At 39.6% G+C, this 20709-nt stretch overlaps 1 protein-coding gene across 2 annotated transcripts in view; it reads left to right on the top strand.

The window, feature by feature from the left end:
- The first annotated feature begins 5192 nt into the window (after positions 1–5192).
- Positions 5193–20709, top strand: part of LOC123876179 (protein kibra) — a 103382-nt gene continuing 87865 nt past the window's right edge. For both annotated transcript variants that reach the window (XM_045922346.1, XM_045922345.1), the window contains exon 1: positions 5193–5680. In XM_045922346.1, coding sequence (XP_045778302.1) covers positions 5553–5680 — 128 coding nt within the window. In that variant the 5' untranslated portion in view covers positions 5193–5552. The remainder of the gene's footprint in view (positions 5681–20709) is intronic.

The raw sequence follows: 20709 nt of genomic DNA, 5'->3' as shown, positions 1-20709 counted from the left end.
CTTAGCTATAATCAAAGAAAATCGGTTCAGCCGTTTGAAAGTTATCAGCTCTTTTCTAGTTAATGTAACCTTCACTTGTTGGGGTGATATAAATTTTTAATTTACACTTGTATTATAAATTGATTAACAAAATAAGTTATAGCTATTCAAAGACATTTCTAAATCCGTTGTTATATTATTATTTTACATATTGATTTGTTTTTCTTTTTCAGGATCAGCAGTCAATTTATTCAATCAACAATTATTATTACGATTCTTTTTAAGCTTAACTAATGGGACAAGAAAACTGTTTAAATTTTTGTATAATAAAGTGCCATATTAACCTGTGCACCTTATTACTTTTATTTTCCACGAAAAATAAGGAAATGTTACTTTTCTCGTGAAAATGTTACATTTTGAGATGTCTCGTGTTACAATTGACTATCTGCCACTGGCAACACTGATGACGTCATTTCAGTTATTTTTCTGCGATTTTGAGAACGTTGACTGCCATCTGAACTTTTTTCGTGTGTTTTTTTTAAACCCCAGACCCAAAAAGAGGGGTGTTATAAATTTGACGTGTGTATCTGTGTATCTGTCTGTGGCATCGTAGCTCTGAAACAAATGAACCGATTTTAATTTAGTTTTTTTGTTTGAAAGGTGGCTTCATCGAGAGAATTTCTTAGCTACCTATTTTAATCGAAGAAAATTGGTTCAGCCGTTTGAAAGTTATCAGCTCTTTTCTAGTTTTCTTATAGAAGTTTTTGTGTCGGGGGTTTTTTAAATTTTGAATTATGTTATTATTAATTATGTAATTGCACCTAAGTTAAATACTTAACGTGGTGAATTTGATGATTAAAAAACTTGCTCTTCTGTTTTCTTATCAACTTAACTAGGTAAGTAGTATAGAGTGAATGTTTAATAAGTAGTTACTAATTACCTACCTACCTAATGCTAGGTAGGTAGGTACATGTATATTCCATTCATTAGGAGCCTTTTAGTGTTTGTTTTCATTGAGATAATGTTCTGCAATTTACTGTAGATAAGTACCTGACCACAATATCACTGTTTTTCAGCTTTTATCGTCGATTTTACGAAACAGCGACAGGCGACAAAGCCAAATCCCAAATCAGGCCGAAACAGTTTCAGTAAATGGGTAGTAGGTACCACTACCTAAGAGCCAATGTGTGATTGGAGGCCCCTATCAGTAAAATTAATGAAAAAATTTCGCGCGCATCGCAAACTCTTTCTGAAAGAAGATTGAGAACCTCCTCCTTTTTTGAAGTTGGTTAGCAAGTGTTTTTAACAGTGCTTTGGTCTACAAAGTTTGGTGTAAAATGTTCACGTTTTAATAAGTCTTTAACTTCTTTAATTAAATCTATACATATAATAAAATTGTAGAAAAGTGGTGTCTGTACAATGGAAATATATAAAAAAAAAGTAGCAGGGGTTGTTATTATATCGATGCCGAACCCGAAATTGTAATTAATTTTTTTTGTCTGTTTGTCTGTTTGTCTGTGTGTTTGTGCACGCTAATATCAGAAACAGCTTATTCGATTTAGATACGGTTTTCACTAATATATTGTAGTAAGCTTCACTTAACATTTAATGTTTATTTCATGTCAATCGGTTCATAAATAAAAAAGTTATGTCAATTTAAAGAATCACGGCGAACATTTTTAACGTACAGAGTATATTATGCTGCCCGAAAAGTCACTATTCCACGCCAACGAAGTCGCGGGCACAGCTGGTTAATAAATAAAAATGAAATGAAAACGTGTTTTTTTTTAAACATATTTTTGTGAAACATGGTTTAATAAAAACTGCCATATCCCATCCAGGTTATCCCTCTTCCATCTTAGACTGAATCATCACCTATCACCAGGTGAGATTGCAGTCAAGGGCTAACTTGTATCTGAATAATAAAAAAATAGCCTTCTTTGAGTGGTTGAACCCAAAATTGCTCAGTGAGTGCACATATTGCACTAATAAGATATAGCTAAGTCGGCTTAGAATTTAAGTACATTTTAAAGTTTACACTGACGATCTTTACGTATAAGACTTCAATAAGCAATGCAAACAAGATTATGTCATATGCTGATAGATATACCTACCTGTACCTATGGGGAAAGCCAACATCTAATTTCGTTTTCTAACTAGTGTTTAGGAAAAAAGGAACCCTTATAGGATCACTTCATTGTCTGTCTGTCTGTCCGTCTGTCCGTCTGTCGTGTCTGTCAAGAAAACCTATAGAGTAGGTTATAGGTACTTCCCGTTGACCTAGAATCATGAAATTCGGCACGTAGGTAGATCTTACATAGCACAAGTAAAGGAAAAATTGGAAAACCGTGAATTTGTGGTTATATCACAAAAAAATATTAAAATGTGTTCATTAACAAATAATAGTTTTATTATTTTCAATTTTCAAAGTAAGATGACTGTACCAAGGGGGGTATCATATGAAAGGGCATTAGGTACCTGTACCTACATTCTTTATTTTCATGCATAATATTTATTGTGCAAAATGTCGAAAAAAATACCTGAGTGCGGAACCCTCGGTGCGCGAGTCTGACTCGCGGTTGGCCGGTTTTTCCAATTTAAAACTACGGAACCCTAAAAACAGAGCGACCATAATTGGTAGTCTACCGCAATGAGTGAAGACATGAGTCCTGATCACTGTGTCCTGCAATTAATGCCCTAAGTGTTAGTCTGGGGTAATCACCGCCTTCATGACTCCAATAAACTGGGGTTATATCGGCTGAATAGCGGGACCCATTCAGTACTTGTGTGTTCCCAACACATATTGACTCCCTACAAATATTTCTATCTACTTGTCCCTAATGTCTTTCTTTCCTTTCTGGGGCAGACGAGATTCTCACAAGGCGGCCGGTCGCAATTCCGCTTTGGATCGGGGCTTCTTTCTCCTTCCTCCTCACTTTCTGTATCTTCGCGTTCTTCCTCGTCTTGTCCCTCGCTTTCCATCTGGACATAGGCCTTTCCCAGAGTGCGCCACCAAAAACAGTCCTCCGCCTTCCTCATCCACCCGCTCCCCGCCACCTTCTTCAGGTCATCGGTCCAGCGGGCTGGAGGTCGTCCCACACCGGTACGCGGTCTCCACTCCAGACCGTACGATAAGCCTATTTACATTTTTAATAGGTACTTGGATCGGATTACCCAAATAACGCTGGTTGCAGTCGATTATGGTGCTATTTTTATTTTGTTACAGCAATAATTGGTTTATAATTTGGGTACAACTTGCGGGCAGTCTTATATCGAGTGATAGTCGGTATTTCAGTTAGATAGAATAATAAACTTACCTTGTTTAAGCAATGTTCTTAGTGAATGCGTGTGTTTATGTTTTTTCCAGAATTTCGAACTGTGGTGATCTAATGTACAGATGTTTGTGGGTTTTTTGGTTAAATGGTTAAATAATAGCAATGATCGAATCCTGGTTGTGTACCGGGAATACGAGGAAAATAATGGTTTATTGGTATTCGGAATTTTTCAATACTGTTTTTGTGGTGGGTGAGATTGTTTATATTTTGAACACTGGTCGATTTAGGACAATCTATATTTAATAGCTGGCTTACATATTCCAAAGGATTTCTGTTCAGCGATTCAATCCAGTGCTGGATTGCTAATCGAACACACTTTTCACACAGTACCTTCAGACTCCAGTGTCCAGTCGAAGCCGTGTATGTATATCACCTCTGATAGGCTGATACTCACTCACTATTGGCTACAATTCATTGTTGCAACAACATTTCCGTAAATTCAGCCAATCATAACAATTGCGATTGTAATAATGATTGCAGTGCAGCTTTTCCGAAATCGACCTGCTGGTTGATTAACATAAGGATGTGGTCAGTTGAGGTCAATTTTAAAGAAATGGGACTCAGAAACATTTTAAGACCAAAGAGGGCATGGAAAATTACTGTTGTAATCCTATGTTCCACGAAGGAATGAAAAACTCAATCATCATCATTTAAGCACTTATATTTACATTGTAATGGACTTTGGAATGAGGGCTTTATGTAGTTAGCTTGTCAGCGTAAAACTAAGCGACCAGTATATCTTGGTCTACAGCTCAACGCACCTTTGACTAGGTATTATAGCTAGTTAGGTTTAGCCTAGTAGTAAGAACACGGGTGGAAAAACTGTAGATACAAGTATACCACTCTACCAGTTTATAGTTTGGTAGAGTTTGAATGAAGTAGTCGCTAGAGGGAGAGCAATATCGGACGTGGAAGGAAAGATAAGTGGTAAAATAACTTACCTCCTAAGTTAGGTTTCTTGACAGACAGACAGATAGACAGACAGACAGACAGACAACAAAGTGATCCTATAAGGGTTGTTTTTTCTTTTGAGGTACGGAAACCTAATAAAAACCGACATTTACTGGCATACCCGACTTCAGTAGATGGTATTTAGTGATCTACGGACTAAAACCTGTTCTCTCCGTCTCTTACTTCCCTTATATTAAGCATTTCATCAGGAAAAACAATGCTTTACGAAAAGAGTGGTGTCCTGCTCAGAGGTCAATGTGAGTCCTGATTTACTTTAGACATCCGCTTTGCCTTACTCTAACTAGAACATGTCAATGATAAATGGAGCAATTTACGAGTATCTATGCGGTCTATTTTAGCACCAACAAAAATGGGGGCTAAAAATGTTCTAAGGCAGGATATTGGCAATTTTCTATGAACAAGACCAGAAGCAGTTCAGTTGGCTATGGAGAAATTCTGTGTTTATACATCTATTTCTGTTGCATCGTCAATTCTCTCGCTTATTACAGGTATCGCTAGTCTCGCTTGACCTATGCGTATCACGGTATGTGGGGTTTCTAAAACTGGATTTAAAATTCGTAGTCGACTTTGAATGAAGGGCTTTAAATGAAAATCCATTATTGGATATCGCTATGTGACCTAATCCAAGCCTAACAGCAACAGACTGAATGTATGCAAATGCAAATTGACTCCACAAACCCGACGACGGATCTAAAGTATCTCGATCTAATATAGCCAGATACGTAGCTGTAGTGTAGTGTATGTATGTCTACATACGCTGTGGAATGCGCGCCATACACATACAGCTATAGTGCGCACATACAGAGGAATCGTAAATAGATTGAATGGATATGTGCCTACATAGCTTTTGCCTACATGCATGTATACTCCGCAGCATCGCGGCATACAAAGCTCAGTCAGTGGAGTGTGAGCCAGGGCATCGTATGTAATGTAAACATTGTGGTCAGGAGGAATGCATTTGGACAGTAGGTGGTAGGTGCTCGAGGATATTATCATGAGCGGTGATACTGATAACGTGGCGGGCCCGCGCCTCAGTCTGCGACGCGAGAGCGCGCGGAGCGGTCGCGTGCTACGTGTGTGTCGGCCGAGTGACGCGCGGAGCTGTGTTCGCGCTCGCGTACGCGCCGCATTCCATCGTGGGAGCCCTTCGCCGCCATTGGCCGATCCCGCGTGACGTCACCCTCGTAATGAGGTATTCAACATGGCCGTGTAGCTAGTTCGCGAGTGTGCTTCGTTATTCGTTTGAATGGATTTAATCAGTGAAATATGCCAAGGAGACGAAACGGTGAGATACCCTTGCCCGACGGATGGGATTACGCGAGGGACTTTGATGGAAAACTGTATTTCATCGACCATAACAGTAGAAAAACGACGTGGATCGACCCGCGAGACAGGTAAGTTTCCGAAGAGAAGTGTTAACCCGTAAGAGCCCCATGTCAAAACCTCACATTCCGATGCAATTGCAGTGCTTCCTGATCGAGTTTACGGACTGTGGACTGTGTGTTCGGAAGTGCACGTTGTACTCGTCATTATGGCCGTGTAGCAAAAAGTAAACATAACTCTAAAATAGAATAAATCGTGAAAAACAAACTGTTCTAGCTGCGAAGCAGTCGCTATCTGTCGGGAGGAATGCGCAACCGACTCGATTTCACACGACATTCCACAATTGACTAACAACAAATGACCTAAACACAAATTATGGTTATCATTTTGTTATCCTTTGGAATTCGAGTTGCGTTCGGTGTCTCGTTTAGGTAAGGGGTATGATTATATAGTGAGCGGCGATGGAACGCGGCTAATGAGGCCACGGAACTGGTTCACAGCGATGTTAGGCGCTGAACTGGCGCAGAAATAATTCGATGGAGCGTTCGTATCGGACATGAATGTACTGTTGGTGGACGGCCGCCGCTCGGCTGTTTCGTAAGGTGCGCGTGTGTACAGCGCGATGCGTGGAGAGCGCGGTGGGAGACGGAATGCAATGCATAGGCAAGTTGTGCGGTGTGAATGACAGGCAGTAGAATGCGGCCCGGGCCTGCGGCGATGGTCGCGCCTTTCTAAAGCGGCGCACGGCCCCTCCCCGCGCCCCGCGCCGCTCTACCATCGCACCACCTCATCCAAGTGCAGGTGCTCCACAACACATCCCTATTAAATACCGATCGTGTCTAGCCGTATCTACTTACCATAGTTAAAGCGGCACCTGCATCATTGTTTTAAAAAGTTGACCTTAAAATCCACCTGCACTACAAAATGCGTACATGTCACTGTTAAAATGCATTGATGAATTCGTAGTTAAGTTAAAAAGAATACAACAATTAATGGCCCAGTTGACATATGCATCATGTTTGTTGAATGGTGAACGAAAAACTGAAATTACGGTACTTGCATTCCAATAATAACATTCGTATTCAATGAACCTATAAAATGTGTCATTAACAAGTCTAATAGGAAACGATACTTACCTACCCAACTTACAGAACATGATATGATTCTGTTCATCAGAATACTGAACATATGACCCAAAACCGTAAAAAAGTTCAGTTAACTTAAGAAGAGTTTAAGAGATCGTTATGATTTTATAACCACCAAATGCGATTAGGAACGTGTATAATTTTATATTCCTACCATATTGGTGTACCCAATAGTAATACCCATAAGCATAAAACAGCATGACTGACATGCATGATTTTACGACTGTAGATTAAATTGATTAATCCCAAGAAGACATATTCAGAAGATCTGGTTCCAGTGCATTGACGCCACAATAAAATTGGCCGCTGACACAGGAAACATAAAGTTGTTTTTTATTGAACCTTTTTGGCAAACGGCATTCCAATCTTGCTACAATACAAGGCCCTAAATTCACACTTTGGATAACAATCAAAAACAAAAAAGAACCTAATTAAAAAGGATAATTTGCCTTGGGTCCTTCCAAAACGATTTCAAAGACTTACTAAAAAGATCTACCATTTGGAGTTGCTTTATAATCAGCATACTGAAAAATTAACCTTTAAATGAGGTTCAGCTGATGTCGTTTTGTAACTAACATGTACTGCGAAACGCACACAATAAACCAAGAGACTAAGCCAATTTATTAACGCTAAAAATAACTCCGGTATGTCTCCAGCGCATTTAATGATATTAAGCTTTGAAGAGAAGCTCAACAGTAAAATGCTGATTAAGAAAGTAATTAGATACCTACTGCAAGTGGATGCTAAAGAAAAGCTTATGTTTTGAATCAGAGATTTAAAACTATGTACCTAACTAAAATTATTGATACTTGACCTCTTTCGAAGCAAGCTATGTTAGGCACAGATGTTAATTTTCTCAGGGATAATCAGGCATCCGAAACCAGAAAATTCGTAGGAGGAAAAAATCCACGGACAAAATATTTCAAATGGAGGATAATGTTTGGCTCCCGAAACGATTAATATCCTTCAATAGGCGCAGATGGATAAATGGAGTAAAAAGATTAAGCCTGCCTGCGGTTTAAAAAACTGCCATAAAATTATCGTAAGACGTGTATAGTAATTGTTAATGCGTCTATAATGAGATGTTGAACAGAGATATTGTGGTTTTCGCTAATACTACAAATGATTTTGAACATAAAGGTTGAACAAAAACTTGCGTTCCACAGATACGCATTAAAAATTGAGGAAAAACTGTCCATTGTCTTGTTTAGCTAGGAAACTGGTAACAATGATACAACTCAAACATCTACTGGGAATTCATACGTGCTGTTTGCCGTATATTACTTTAATTATATCACTTCAATGCATTTTCACTCAATACTTTGTTCAGCTATGCCATTGCGGTAATGCATAATTCTATGGTACGAGTGAAATTTGCTTGGAATACCTATGCGTATCCCCTTAGGTACACGTTATAATATGTGGGAATCGCAGTGATACCTGACGACATTGGAATGCGTCAATACATATTTGCATGCCTCATGGGCATTAAGATTTGCTTATTTAATATTTATTGCGAATCCTATTGGGCTTCGCTCCAATGTAATACTTGTTATGTATGCACTATAACTTTGCGAATGTTTTATTCGATGCTAACTTAGCTCTTGACTACGAAGTAAGGGTTAAACTGAAAGTAGTATGGTAGCTTCTATAAGACCCATAATATCTATTCACGAATTTTGCGTGGCATTGTACCGAAACTCTAAATCGATCGACTAATTGGTAACTAGCTATTGCCGAAGCCTTTTACATTACCAGACACTTTCTTTAGTCACAGAGATGAGCCCAATTATTCTCAACATTAGGGTTAGAAGGAAGTACAGGCAAAACAGGGTCAAAGACGTAATTGGTTAAACGATATAAAGGGATGGACAGGGCTTAGTTACCCGAAACTAAAAGAAGCGGTTTTAGACTTTAGTTTAGATAGAGAAGCTTTTGATGACCGCAAAACTTCGTTTCGAAGAAGATACACGATGTTGATGAAATTGGGAACTCGAAACCTCCCATTTGTAACACCACGGTGTTCACAGCGTCAGGGATTTTGCAACTGGCCCCTGAATCACATTTTATTAGTAATATTGGTCGTATAACGCTGTCTTCCAAGATTGTGTAATCCAAGTATGTGTAAAGCATCTTGTGGGTACTTCCCACGCATTATGCTCCTTCAACCGTATCGCAGAAGGGGCTGGGCATTTTACTGCGTTTCTTGACTCTAATCGAATGGGAGCCCGATCGCTTTGTAATTTAACATTCTCACTTCATGATTGTTTCATCAGGGCCTGTGTTTAAGTAATTAACATACCGATTCCGTTGGTCGGACAGAAATTACTCATAGAATAAGTCAGTTTCGTGGCTGAGGAGTTAGTGGCAATTTTAGTCGTCGTTGAGATTGAGATTTGAGACCAATCATGACAGAGTTTTGAATCTTAGAAACAAGGTAGTGAATTACTCAAGTGTCGCTGATTTTATGTAAGAAGTTTGAAATTTTTAAAAGTAAAAATTTGTTCATGTCTGTTACTGATTTAGAGTAGACTGAGAGGTTTGACTTGAAATATATAGCCTATGTCCATCTGGTATAATGTATCAGAAATGATTTTAGTGTGATTTGTTGTTGTTTGTTTGGTTAGTGGCTTGTTGTGCCAGACCATCACAATTTACTTCGCCAAATACGCGTTGTTTGGAGAAAACACGAACGATGTCGTTCAGTTTTTCTCTATGAGACTTCTGGACATTCTCAGGTTGAAATCTATAGAGAGCACTTTGACTTTTGACTTTGCTTAGACTTAAGTTTCAGTTAAAACGAGACAGATTTATGCCAGTGGTATGCTATTGATCTCAGCTTCAGACTCAAAGCTTCAGGAGCACTTGAGCTTTGATTAACCATAAAACTTCTGCCATTAACTCCTCATCTATTGGAATAGTTAAGTGGAAACCACGAGCGGTGTGGGTAGGTAATTATCGGTCGACAGGGCGCGGCGATCGAGTGCGATACAGCGCGTACAGTATTGTTTACACTACGCATACCTCGGAGATAAAGATGTCCTTGGTGAATTTTTTGCTCCGATGCGCATCATTCGCTACTATGTCTGCCGAATTATTTTAATTCTTTTAAATATGAATGCTTATAAGTAAAAAATGTTAAACAAAACCTTGGCGTAAAACTGGAATTTTATAGAGCCTCAATAGCTCAACGGTTGAGGAGCGGAGTATATTCCAAAAGGTCGGCGGTTCAAACCCCACCCGTTGCACTATTGTCGTACCCACTCCTGGCACAAGCTTTACGCTTAATTGGAGAGGATTGGGGAGTATTAGTTATGATTAGCATGGCTCATATTCTTTATAAAAAAAATTCAAGGGATCCATATTAAGTATTGGTCACAGAATAATTCAAAAATGCTATGGACTGTACAAGTTAACACAAAATAAAAGGAAGCAAGCAGGAAACAAGTAGCAGTTCTGCTAATTATCTAGATTCTAATCTAAATACCGACCTAGAATAATATTCGACCTCGATATCGATGAAAAAAATGAGCACAATAAAAATATGAATTCTGTAGTGTAAATAATAAAGATACTATTAATAAATTCGACTTATCACAACTTCGACTTATAACAAAGTAAACCAGTTTGTATGCTCGTAAGCCAAATAACCAAAAGAAAGAATTTGCTTCCTCTTTTCTAATCCGAACCGCTAGGATATGGAACGCCCTTCCGGCGTCAGTTTTCCCTTCCACCTATAATATGGGTACCTTCAAGTCAAGAGTGAATAGGCAACTTATAATTTTTAGAAAAAAAAGGGTTCAGTTTCTATATGATTTAGTTATCAGCATTATAAGGAATTAACCACTAGAGTGGAACTCACTAAGTATAAAGACAAGACCTTCAATTATATTTGCTTGCAAAGTTACGTAGGTACATTTAAATAAATATAATAATAATTTATCTGCATTACAATGCAATTATTATACAATTAAATGCTATGTATAACTCTGTTTTTAATCAAAAGCATTCCTCTCTTATCTATTTGCCGTCACATGGCCTTTACACCCATCGCTTTTTTAACCACCGACCCAAAAAGAGGAGTGTTATAAGTTTGACGTGTATATCTGTGTATTTGTCTGTGGCATCGTAGCTCCTAAACTAATGAACCGATTTTAGTTTTTTTTTTTTTTGAAAGGTGGCTTGATTGAGAGTTAGCTATAATCCAATAAAAGCGGTTCAGGCGTTTGAAAGTTATCAGCTCTTTTCTAGTTACTGTAACCTTTACTTATCGGGGGTGTTACACAGACAGATACACGGATACACACGTCAAACTTATAACACCCCACTTTTTGGGTCGGGGGTTAATAAAGATAATATATAGGTAACTTCGCGATATTATTTATACTTATTTGGTTAGAAGACGTGTGGGTGACGAGTCGGAGTTTTCGCATATTTCTGCGCCAGTAGTTTCACCTGTACAAGGAGACAGATGAATTTAAGACGCGATAGATGAGGCCATAAAACTTATTTACCTAATTTGCATAAGCTTATTTGTAGAGGCCGGCCAAACTTGGTCAACTGAAGAATGCTGCCCATACTTGTTTTTTCCTCTATTTTGGACGTTTCCTATTCAATTCAATTATGACCTTTATATGAATGGATATTAAGCTTAATTTACTGTGAAGTCGTTTAAGGAGGTTTAGTAAAATTAAACTAATTTTTGCATTCGTGTCGAAAACGTTACTTTTTGATAGGAAAGAAATTAACTGGGCACTTAATTAGGATAATGTTCAGTGCTTGCGTGAATTGTAACTTGGAAGAGACCATAAGAGCTAGAGCGGTCTGCCTTTACTCTCTCTCTTCTGGCTTTACAAAGATTAGCCAATGTCAAGTTTGTAGTTATTTGTAACAAGTTAGTTAAAATATACAAGTATGGACCCCGTCTGTGCCGGCACTCGCTGACATACGCACGGCACCCCTTTAGAGCGCTTTCCAGTCAGTTTTAACAAAAAAAAAACACTCCAAAAAGGCAGAGCACGCCCGCCAGCTAACACCATCACAGACGAAGTCCTGCCTTTTACTTTTCGGTATATATTATGTGCGTTATACCACTTGCTTTAATAAGGAAAATATTGTTAGGAAACCTGCAGAACTAATAGTTTTCCGTAATGTGCGTGCAGTCTGCCCATGCGCACTTTATGGATTATGCCTAAAGTTTCATCCGTTCTCATTCTTAGAGAAGATCATCATCTCTTTGAAGGTCTATGCAGAGGACTGGCAATTCATATGGGTTGTGATGATGAAGAGATTAAAAAAAAAGCCTTGAATCTTGGAAATTAACTGATAAACGCAAACCAAATATTTCATTCTATCGTTTCAGACAACGTTCTTACTATTTACTTTATAATTCCAAAGGTATGTACATAAGCGAAGCAAGCCGCGCTATAGGTCAATTTAATTCTAATCCTTGATTTTGAATAAATCATTGAAGTTCGAACGTGGGCGAAAATATGCGACCATAACTGGGTAACATTCTAAAATCTAATGTATACCATTCCATAATGGCACTTGGTATTTGAGAATGTATAGTTAGTTAAACTGTGTAGGTAAGTACGCGAACTGTAATCGTTCTGGTATGCCACCTGTATGATAAGATGATAGCAAAGTACCTACCTACTATTTTAATAAAAACAGCAGCTGTTTTTGAACGTAAAATTCTTGGAATAACTGTATTTAAATGTTAATTAGCGGATGTTAATATTGATCATAAATTGTTTTCTGTTACATAAGTCTGTTGTGTGTTATGTAATACTGTTTAAGATCTATTTGCAAGAAAAAAATTGGTAGTACCTGACTCCAATTACTAGCGTAAAGCTTGTGCTAGGAGTAGGACCTCCTGTCTCTCGCCTGTCCAGTTTGGTGACGGGCGAGGGAGATGTTGAGGATAGGGAACGTGGAAAGGGAATTACCCTTCCCGCGAACCCTAGCCCTCAGGAGGACCTGTGGGTGATGGACACGGGGTGGCCTGTCGCTCACAGTGTGGTCCCCAGGTTGGTTGGCGTGCTGTGGTTCCGGCATGCCTCTAACGGTGTTCGGGTGCACGTAGTGTCCCAGTGGTGGGTCTGCTGAAGCAGACATCCGCTGGCGGAGTAACGAGGTGTTTACGGTCCCTTGTGCTCTGTCATCAGCGGTGGGATGGATCTTCGTGAGGTTTTTAGTCGGTAGGCCGACATAACCACTGTGCTCCCCCGTAGTCAGTGGTATCCATGATGGATTTTCCTCACGAGAACAAAAAAAAAAAGGAGTAGGAACGACAATAGTGCAACGGGTGGGATTTGAACCGCCAACCTTTCGGAATTCAGCATGCTTAGCCGTTGACCTATTTAAGCTTTTGGCTTCTTTCTTTCTTTCTTCTCTCTGGGCTGGTTTCCGCACTTAAACGTTTCCGTCTGTTGTACGTGCGTTGCCCCTCCCCACCGAAGTCTTCACTCCAGCCATCCAAGCTCGCTCCAGAGCCGAGTAGACCGCCCGAGTTGCCGAGGGCTTCATATAGTGAGGTTGAGGATCCAGATGGCGTTCTCGTTGTTCTGCCACGCTCGTGCACTCCAGGAGCACGTGCGTCGGTGTTTCATCGACCATGGAGACCCTGCTCAGAGGACTGTCGGTAACACCTATAACGAAAAGGTGTTTGTTTAGTGGGCTATGCCCTGTTATGAGTCCCACCACCTTCCTAGGTTTATCTCTGTCAAGGCGGAGTACTTTGTTAGCTTTGGCTATAACAAATATATTTTTTTACTGGCCTAACCCAGTACACGGACCAGGGACCTCATAAGTCATAATCCGTAGCCGAATAGACTAGCCACCAGAACAATGAGGCAGATAATATAACACGAGTATGTTAATAAAACATGGTTTATATATTGTTAGTGACACTGATATTATGTCTCGCATTGATTCACATGAGGTAAAAATACTTTAGGAGCGTAATTCAATCCGGAACGGTGACATGATATGATTATACAAGCCGAATTGTTAAGCTTTTGGATGAAAAGTTATGTTTTTTATTGTTTGTTAGGTTTGTGCTTGACGACAATCATGGCTGAGAAACAGAGAAGGTCTAGATCGGAGCGCGCTTGCCTAGAAGATGCCTAGTTCACTCTTTCCTTGAAGGTTTAAAGTTGTACTTGGCAGGGAACACGGATGCCGGAAGAGCATTCCACGCCTTAGCGGTTCGTATCAGAAACATTGAGCAGAAACGCTTTGTACGAGTAGATGAAAGGGCGGACCAACAATTCCTGAAAGGCCGGCAACCCATCGATGGTACCTCTGGTGCTGCAAATGTTCACGGGCGGCGGTAATCACTTAACATCAGGTGACCCGCCAGCTCGTTTGTTTGCTATTTTATTATTAAAAAATGGACATCGATCACATCAGGGTGCCAGTGTTCACGGTTTCGCGCTGTTCTACGGTACGGTCATAAAACAATGGAGGCAAGGAATTGCGTGCCTCAACAAACATTCAAGTTTCGACCCATTCATTCGATGAACTGTTATCAAGTCTTTGGACCATGTTTAACTACACCTTCCGGTTCACAACGCTGCTTTAATAAACATTTCTGCGTGAATGGGCAACTCCCTTTGGTGGTGTTCCCACTAGATTACATCGAGTTATTGAAGAGTTGCTCCAAAAAATTCCTAAAAGGCCGGCAAAGCATGGGTGGTTCCTCTGGTTCTCCAATAGTCATGGGTGGCGGTAATCACTTAACATCGGGTGACCCTGCCTTCTTTTATATTTATTCAATCACAAATTAGCAAGCTGAAGTGGCAGTGGTCAGACCAGGTCTGTCGCAGAACCGATGGCTGCTGGGACAGACGTGTTCTGGAGTGGAGGAGGAATTTATTTATTCCCAAATAGTCCTCGCTTGGAATCGAACCTAGGCACTTCCACGTCTAAGACCACAGTAGTCACCACTGTGCCAAGGAGGTCACCAACATTATGATTGTTGACTGCTCTTATAACATTGCCACATGAATGGAGTTATGCCAAACCCAATGTTAAACTTTCTATCGCTGAGAAAGTATCATTTGTGGAGGCTTCAGTGGATAAACACCAATATAACTACATACTAGTAACTTCCCGCGATTTCGCTGAGCTTTCATATTTTGGAGGTAAACTTTAGGCACGACTTGACAGTAACTAGTAAGGATCTTTTACGGAACGGAAGTGACGGCATTTAAAATGGCCGCCAAACAGAACAGCTGTTTTAAAGCCGCCATCTTTTATCGAGTTATAGACTGTAGTGGGTACTGTCAGAGTGAAATAGAGTAAGGGAACTCTCGGTTTGATCCTGAATCGACGATATGCCAAATATTAGGCTATGGTGGAAATCATAGAAAAATAAGGCTATAATAACCCTTTTCTTGATACTTCCGCTTTATAACGTCAATTTATTAACCCCCGACCCAAAAAGAGGGGTGTTATAAGTTTGACGTATCTGTGTATCTGTCTGTGGCATCGTAGCTCCTAAACAAATGAACCGATTTTAATTTAGTTTTTTTTTTGTTTGAAAGGTGGCTTGATCGAGAGTGTTCTTAGCTATAATCGAAGAAAATCGGTTCAGCCGTTTGAAAGTTGTCAGATCTTTTCTAGTTTTCTTATAGAGGTTTTCGTGTCGGGGGTTTTTAAATTTTGAGTTATCATGAAAACAGTCACTATCCTCGTTCTTTTTTTTTTTTGAAAGAAATGAACTTATTTCATGTATAAGAAGAATAACTATAGCCTATAACCATCCCGAATTTAAAAAATTGGTTTAATAGATTCTATACTTACTCGTACTTCAAACATACAAACTTTTACTCACACGCTTCTTATAGTGTAGATTAGAGTATTTGTGTTAGGCGCTAGAGTTTTGAAAGGCGCCATGCTTTGCGTCAGTAATGGTGTATGATGGATTACTAGAATCGTTTCACTTGTATTATAAGTTAGAATACTCGTATATCATAACTACTCGTATGTATATTTCGCGACAGGTCGAGATGGCAATCGGAGTATGAGACGGGGGACGCCACGCACACCCGCACGTCTCCCGCGTACATACAGACATAGAGCGACTTTATTTTGTACTACATTATATAGAGATTCTAGTATTACAAAATTAAAAATATGTTGAATCCAAATATATTTCAAGTTAAAACGTCACATTATGGCGGAAATTCAATCCTATTCTTAGTTAAGACACACTAAGAACACTTGAAAAGAGCAGCCGCCGAGTTTCTTGCTGGTTCTTCTCGGTAGGAACGGCATTCCGAACCAGCGGTAAATTATTTTGACGATTCAAAAGCACTTTAAAACTTTACTTGAATAAAAATATATTCTATTCTATTCTTTTATGTCATTCAGTATTTTGAAAGTTATTTAATGTCTAGGCTTCGAGTGAGGTTATCAATTTTGTCGGATTTGTGATGGACATGCTATCGTGCTGGCTGCGGCGTGACAAAGTCGGTTGGCATGCATCGTGATTCAGACGGAAACCTTATATTTATGGTATGGTATGGCTCTACTATCGGGATTCAGCGAATGATTCGTGATACCGAGAATCGTGTGGCCAGCGGTAATCGTATCGTTGCACACATGTATAAGCGTGGATATAGATTTTTTTAAATCCCGCGGTTTTTTTATAACTGCTCTTCTGGGATATCCAACTAACTGACGCCAGCGAGTTCGTTAGCGTGTATTTAGGTATTTTCAAAATCCCGTAGGAACTCTTTGGTTTTACGGGATCAAAAATAGCCAATTCCGAATTTCAGCCAAATCCGTTCAGCAGTTTTTGCGTGAAAGAGTAACTTACACACATACACATCTTCATACACACAAACTTTCGCCTTTATAAGATTAAGTGTGATATACTACAAGGAAGACTATTCGATGTCACAGAACAGTCGCATCTGCTAAAATTCTCCAAACTCAAAGATTCGCCGTAGGTATTCCGAAAATTCCGAATAGTGTAGCCAGTTGACTTGCCGAATGCCGAACTATCGTATGCCCGAACTCGAATCATTAGCCGAACCCCGAGAGTGAGGCCGGACCATCAATGCAATGTTTATGTAATCCACTACCAGTATGTCCGTCACTTTTACCGATACCCAACTACGCCAAATGAAATACTAACTCAATTAATTTGTGTCACACATACCTAAAAATGACTCAAATAACATCAATTTTTGAACATAGATTAGTCAAGTTGATACTTTTACTTCATAATCATCATCATCAATCCATCGCCGGCCCACTACAGAGCACAGGTCTCCTTTGAGAATATGAATAGGCCATAGTCTGCCACGCTCGCCCAGTGCGGATTGGCAGACTTCACACACCTTTGAGAACATTATGGAGAACTCACATGCAGGTTACTTCGCGATGTTTTCCTTGATCGTTAAAGCAAGTGATGTTTGCTTAGAATGCACATAACTCCGAAAGTTATGTGTGCCCGGGATCGAACCCCTGACCTCCCGAAAAGAAGCCCAATGTCCTAACTAACCACTGAGCTAGCACCGCTATACTTTTTATATATAGCGACCCACCCCGGCTTCGCACGGGTGGACACTACCACGAAAAATCCTATCTATTTTCCGGGATAAAATATAGCCTATACGGATTCGGAAGAATCCGTCTAAGTAATGGTAAAAGAAATTTTGAAATCAGTCCAGTAGTTTTTGAGCCTATTCAATGAAAACATACAAAAATACAAAGGTTTCCTCTTTATAATATTAGTATAGACTATAAAAAATTGAATACTTATTGTTCTTCTAATTTTTTTGTCGAGAATATTACGGTCTAGTTTCACGAAGGGTTAAACCATAGATTTAAAGTATTATTTGGATTTCTGTGGGTTAAACTATCTCAACCCCGATAACTATAACCCCTAGGTTATGGGGGTTGTACTTTATCGAGGGACACGCTGTCTAATATCTAGTATATTGATTATTTGAATTGAATCCTTGAGCCCCAAGCAGATATGAGACCTTGGTGTGCTAACGTGACGTGAGTTACAACGCTACAATTTTCTGTTCACACTTGGCTTTGGAATGTCGTTTGTCAATGATCGAATAACGCGTGACGTCATGGCTTCACATTAGCGGCCTGTGAACAAACCATCGCTACGTAAACTAGGTAATAATTTCAGAAATTAGATGCCTGAATACGTGAGTTTGGCCGGTACATTCTATACCTCAAATGGAAATCATCCACAATAGTTTAAACATTAAACTTAGATGCCTGTGATTTTTTTCTCCATGGATTTAAGTTTAACCAATGACCTAAAGGTTTAACTCTTTAACTTTCTGGGATAAAAAGTAGATAGAATTCTGTGAAAATGAGTCGGTCATCCTACTAATGTTAGAAACGCGAAAGTTTGTATGTATGGATGGATGGATATATGGATGTTTGTTACCCTTTCACGCAAAAACTGCTGGACGGATTTGGCTGAAATTTGGCATGGAGATAGATTATACCCTGGATTAACACATAGGCTACTTTTTATCCCGAAAAATCAATGAGTTCTGAGAGAAATTTTAAAAACGGGAACGAAATCGCTGGCATCAGCTACTGACAAATAATGCATTGGATAGGTATGTTCGTATACGTTTTGTTCAGTTATAATTTTTGCGTCCAAATATAGGGTCATCCGGTGACCAGGCTTCGTCGCGACGATGATTGCAGTGTTTAATTTGATTATATGTCTGTACAGCTTGTGTCAACGATTTGGAATGCGAGAGGAAATCACGTTGACCTCTAGCGCGCTTCCTTTTTTGGACCGGAAAATATGTGATATTCCTGTCCCTGAGAGCATTGTTCAACGTTGAGAATATAAACGACTACCTATAGTGCGTTTCATCCGTTAGCACCTATGGCGTTATGTTGACTCCCCTGTCTGTTGGGTGGTCGTTGGCACCATATTGGCATGAGAAGACGCAGATTTGTTTATTTTCATTTGATTTTCATTCCATTCATTCAGGAAAATCAAATGAAAATAAACAAAATCTGCGTCTTCTTATGCAAATATCGTGCCAATGACTTGGACAGACAGGGGAGCCAACATAACACCATAGGTACTATTCGATGAAACGCACTATAATAATATGCATCTGAAAAAGAATAGAGTATAGAAATAGTGGGATATTATATGAAAGGGCTTTACTTGTATATACAACAGAGTTTTATTTATTTGTATGCATTTACAGTTTTTGATTTTTTGTGCAAATTGTGGGACAAAATATCCGAGTAGCTACGGAACCCTCGGTGCGCGCAAGTCTGACTCTCACTTGGCCGATTTTTTTGGACCGGAAAGTATGTTATAGGTCAATTCCTAACCCAGAAAGATTTGCTAAGCTTATAGAATACACAAGTGTAAATTAAAAATTTATTACACCCCCGACAAGTGAAGGTTACAGTAATAACTGGAAAAGAGCTGATAACTTTCAAACGGCTGAACCGATTTTCTTGGATTATAGCTAAGAACACTCTCGATCAAGCCACCTTTCAAACAAAAAAAAAACTAAATTAAAATCGATTCATTAGTTTAGGAGCTACGATGCCACAGACAGATACACACGTCAAACTTATAACACCCCTCTTTTTGGGTCGGGGGTTAATAATATTATACGACCTTTAATGTGCCTTCTATGTACATTATTATGGCAAATTGATTAGTCTATCTATATATATCTATCACATCTAAAGGATAGCAGATGATTATGAAGTACTAGCTGATACCCGCGACTTCGTTCGCGTGGATGTAGGTTTTTTTTATATTCCCGTGGGAACTCTTTGATTTTCCGGGATAAAAAGTAGCCTATGTGCTAATCCAGGGTATAATCTATCTCCATTCTAAATTTCAGCCCAATCCGTCCAGTAGTTTTTGCGTGAAGGAGTAACAAACATACACACACACACACACACACATACAAACTTTCTCCTTTATAATATTAGTGTGACTACCTAATAGTAGTTGACACCAAAACACCAAAATTGAAATGATTTTGGACGAGGTAAAATCAAAATTCCTTCACGGAAAAGTTAAAATGGGTTTTTCCTGAAATCCAAACGGAATGTGCTATGCGGATTAAAATATTTCCCGGGCGATATTAATAGAATTTAAGGAGGTGTGCGTGTCCGTCTGTCGGTCGGTCCGTATGTGTGTATTATGTGTATGTGAGACAGCATGGCACCGCCTCCCGACCAGACGGGATTTCAGTTTCGTTGTAATCCAGGATTCGTGATTTTTTCGGCGCTCTGTGTGGAGTAAGAGTGGCGCAATATGGAAATTTATAGTTACCAAATTGTCTCTGGTCTGGTGGGGAGGTGTCGGTTGAACCTGGTTATTTGTCATCACACTACAGGCAAAACCGTACCGCCAAGCGACTAAGCTCCCGGTGTAGAAATGCGGCAACTTCTCTGACGCAGTGGTAAGCGCTGTGGTGCAGGTTCGATTCCCGGTAGGGGTTTGGAATTTCTTTTCTGGTCTGGTCTTGTGGGAGGTCTTCTGCCGTGGCTAGTTACCACCCTACCGGCCAAGCCATGCCGCCGAGCTATTAAGCGTTCTGTTACGGTGCCGTGTATAAACCAAAGGAGTATGGGTTTCATGAAAGCTGCCATACCCCTTTCAGGTTGGCCCGCTTCCATCCTAGTCTGCATCATCACTTACCACCAAGTGAGATTGCGATGAAAAATCATTTCCTTTCCGGGTCAGCTGGCTTCGATCTTAGACTACATCACCACTTGTCACCAAGTGAGTTTGCTTCAAGGGTTGACTTTTAACTTGATATAAAATTGGGGTTGTTTTTCATAATACTCAATTTTTCGGACCAATAGTATGTATGGCGACAAATAGCAATGTGCAACGTTGCCGTTTAAATATACGTTTTTACGCAAGATTTGCACAATTCATTATCTATTCAGATTATTTTGTGGTTCGG

The sequence above is a fragment of the Maniola jurtina genome, chromosome 21 (assembly GCF_905333055.1).
Source record: "Maniola jurtina chromosome 21, ilManJurt1.1, whole genome shotgun sequence".
Taxonomy (NCBI): domain Eukaryota; kingdom Metazoa; phylum Arthropoda; class Insecta; order Lepidoptera; family Nymphalidae; genus Maniola; species Maniola jurtina.
Note: the sequence above shows the minus strand (reverse complement) of the source record. Positions and strands in the feature narration are given on the sequence as shown.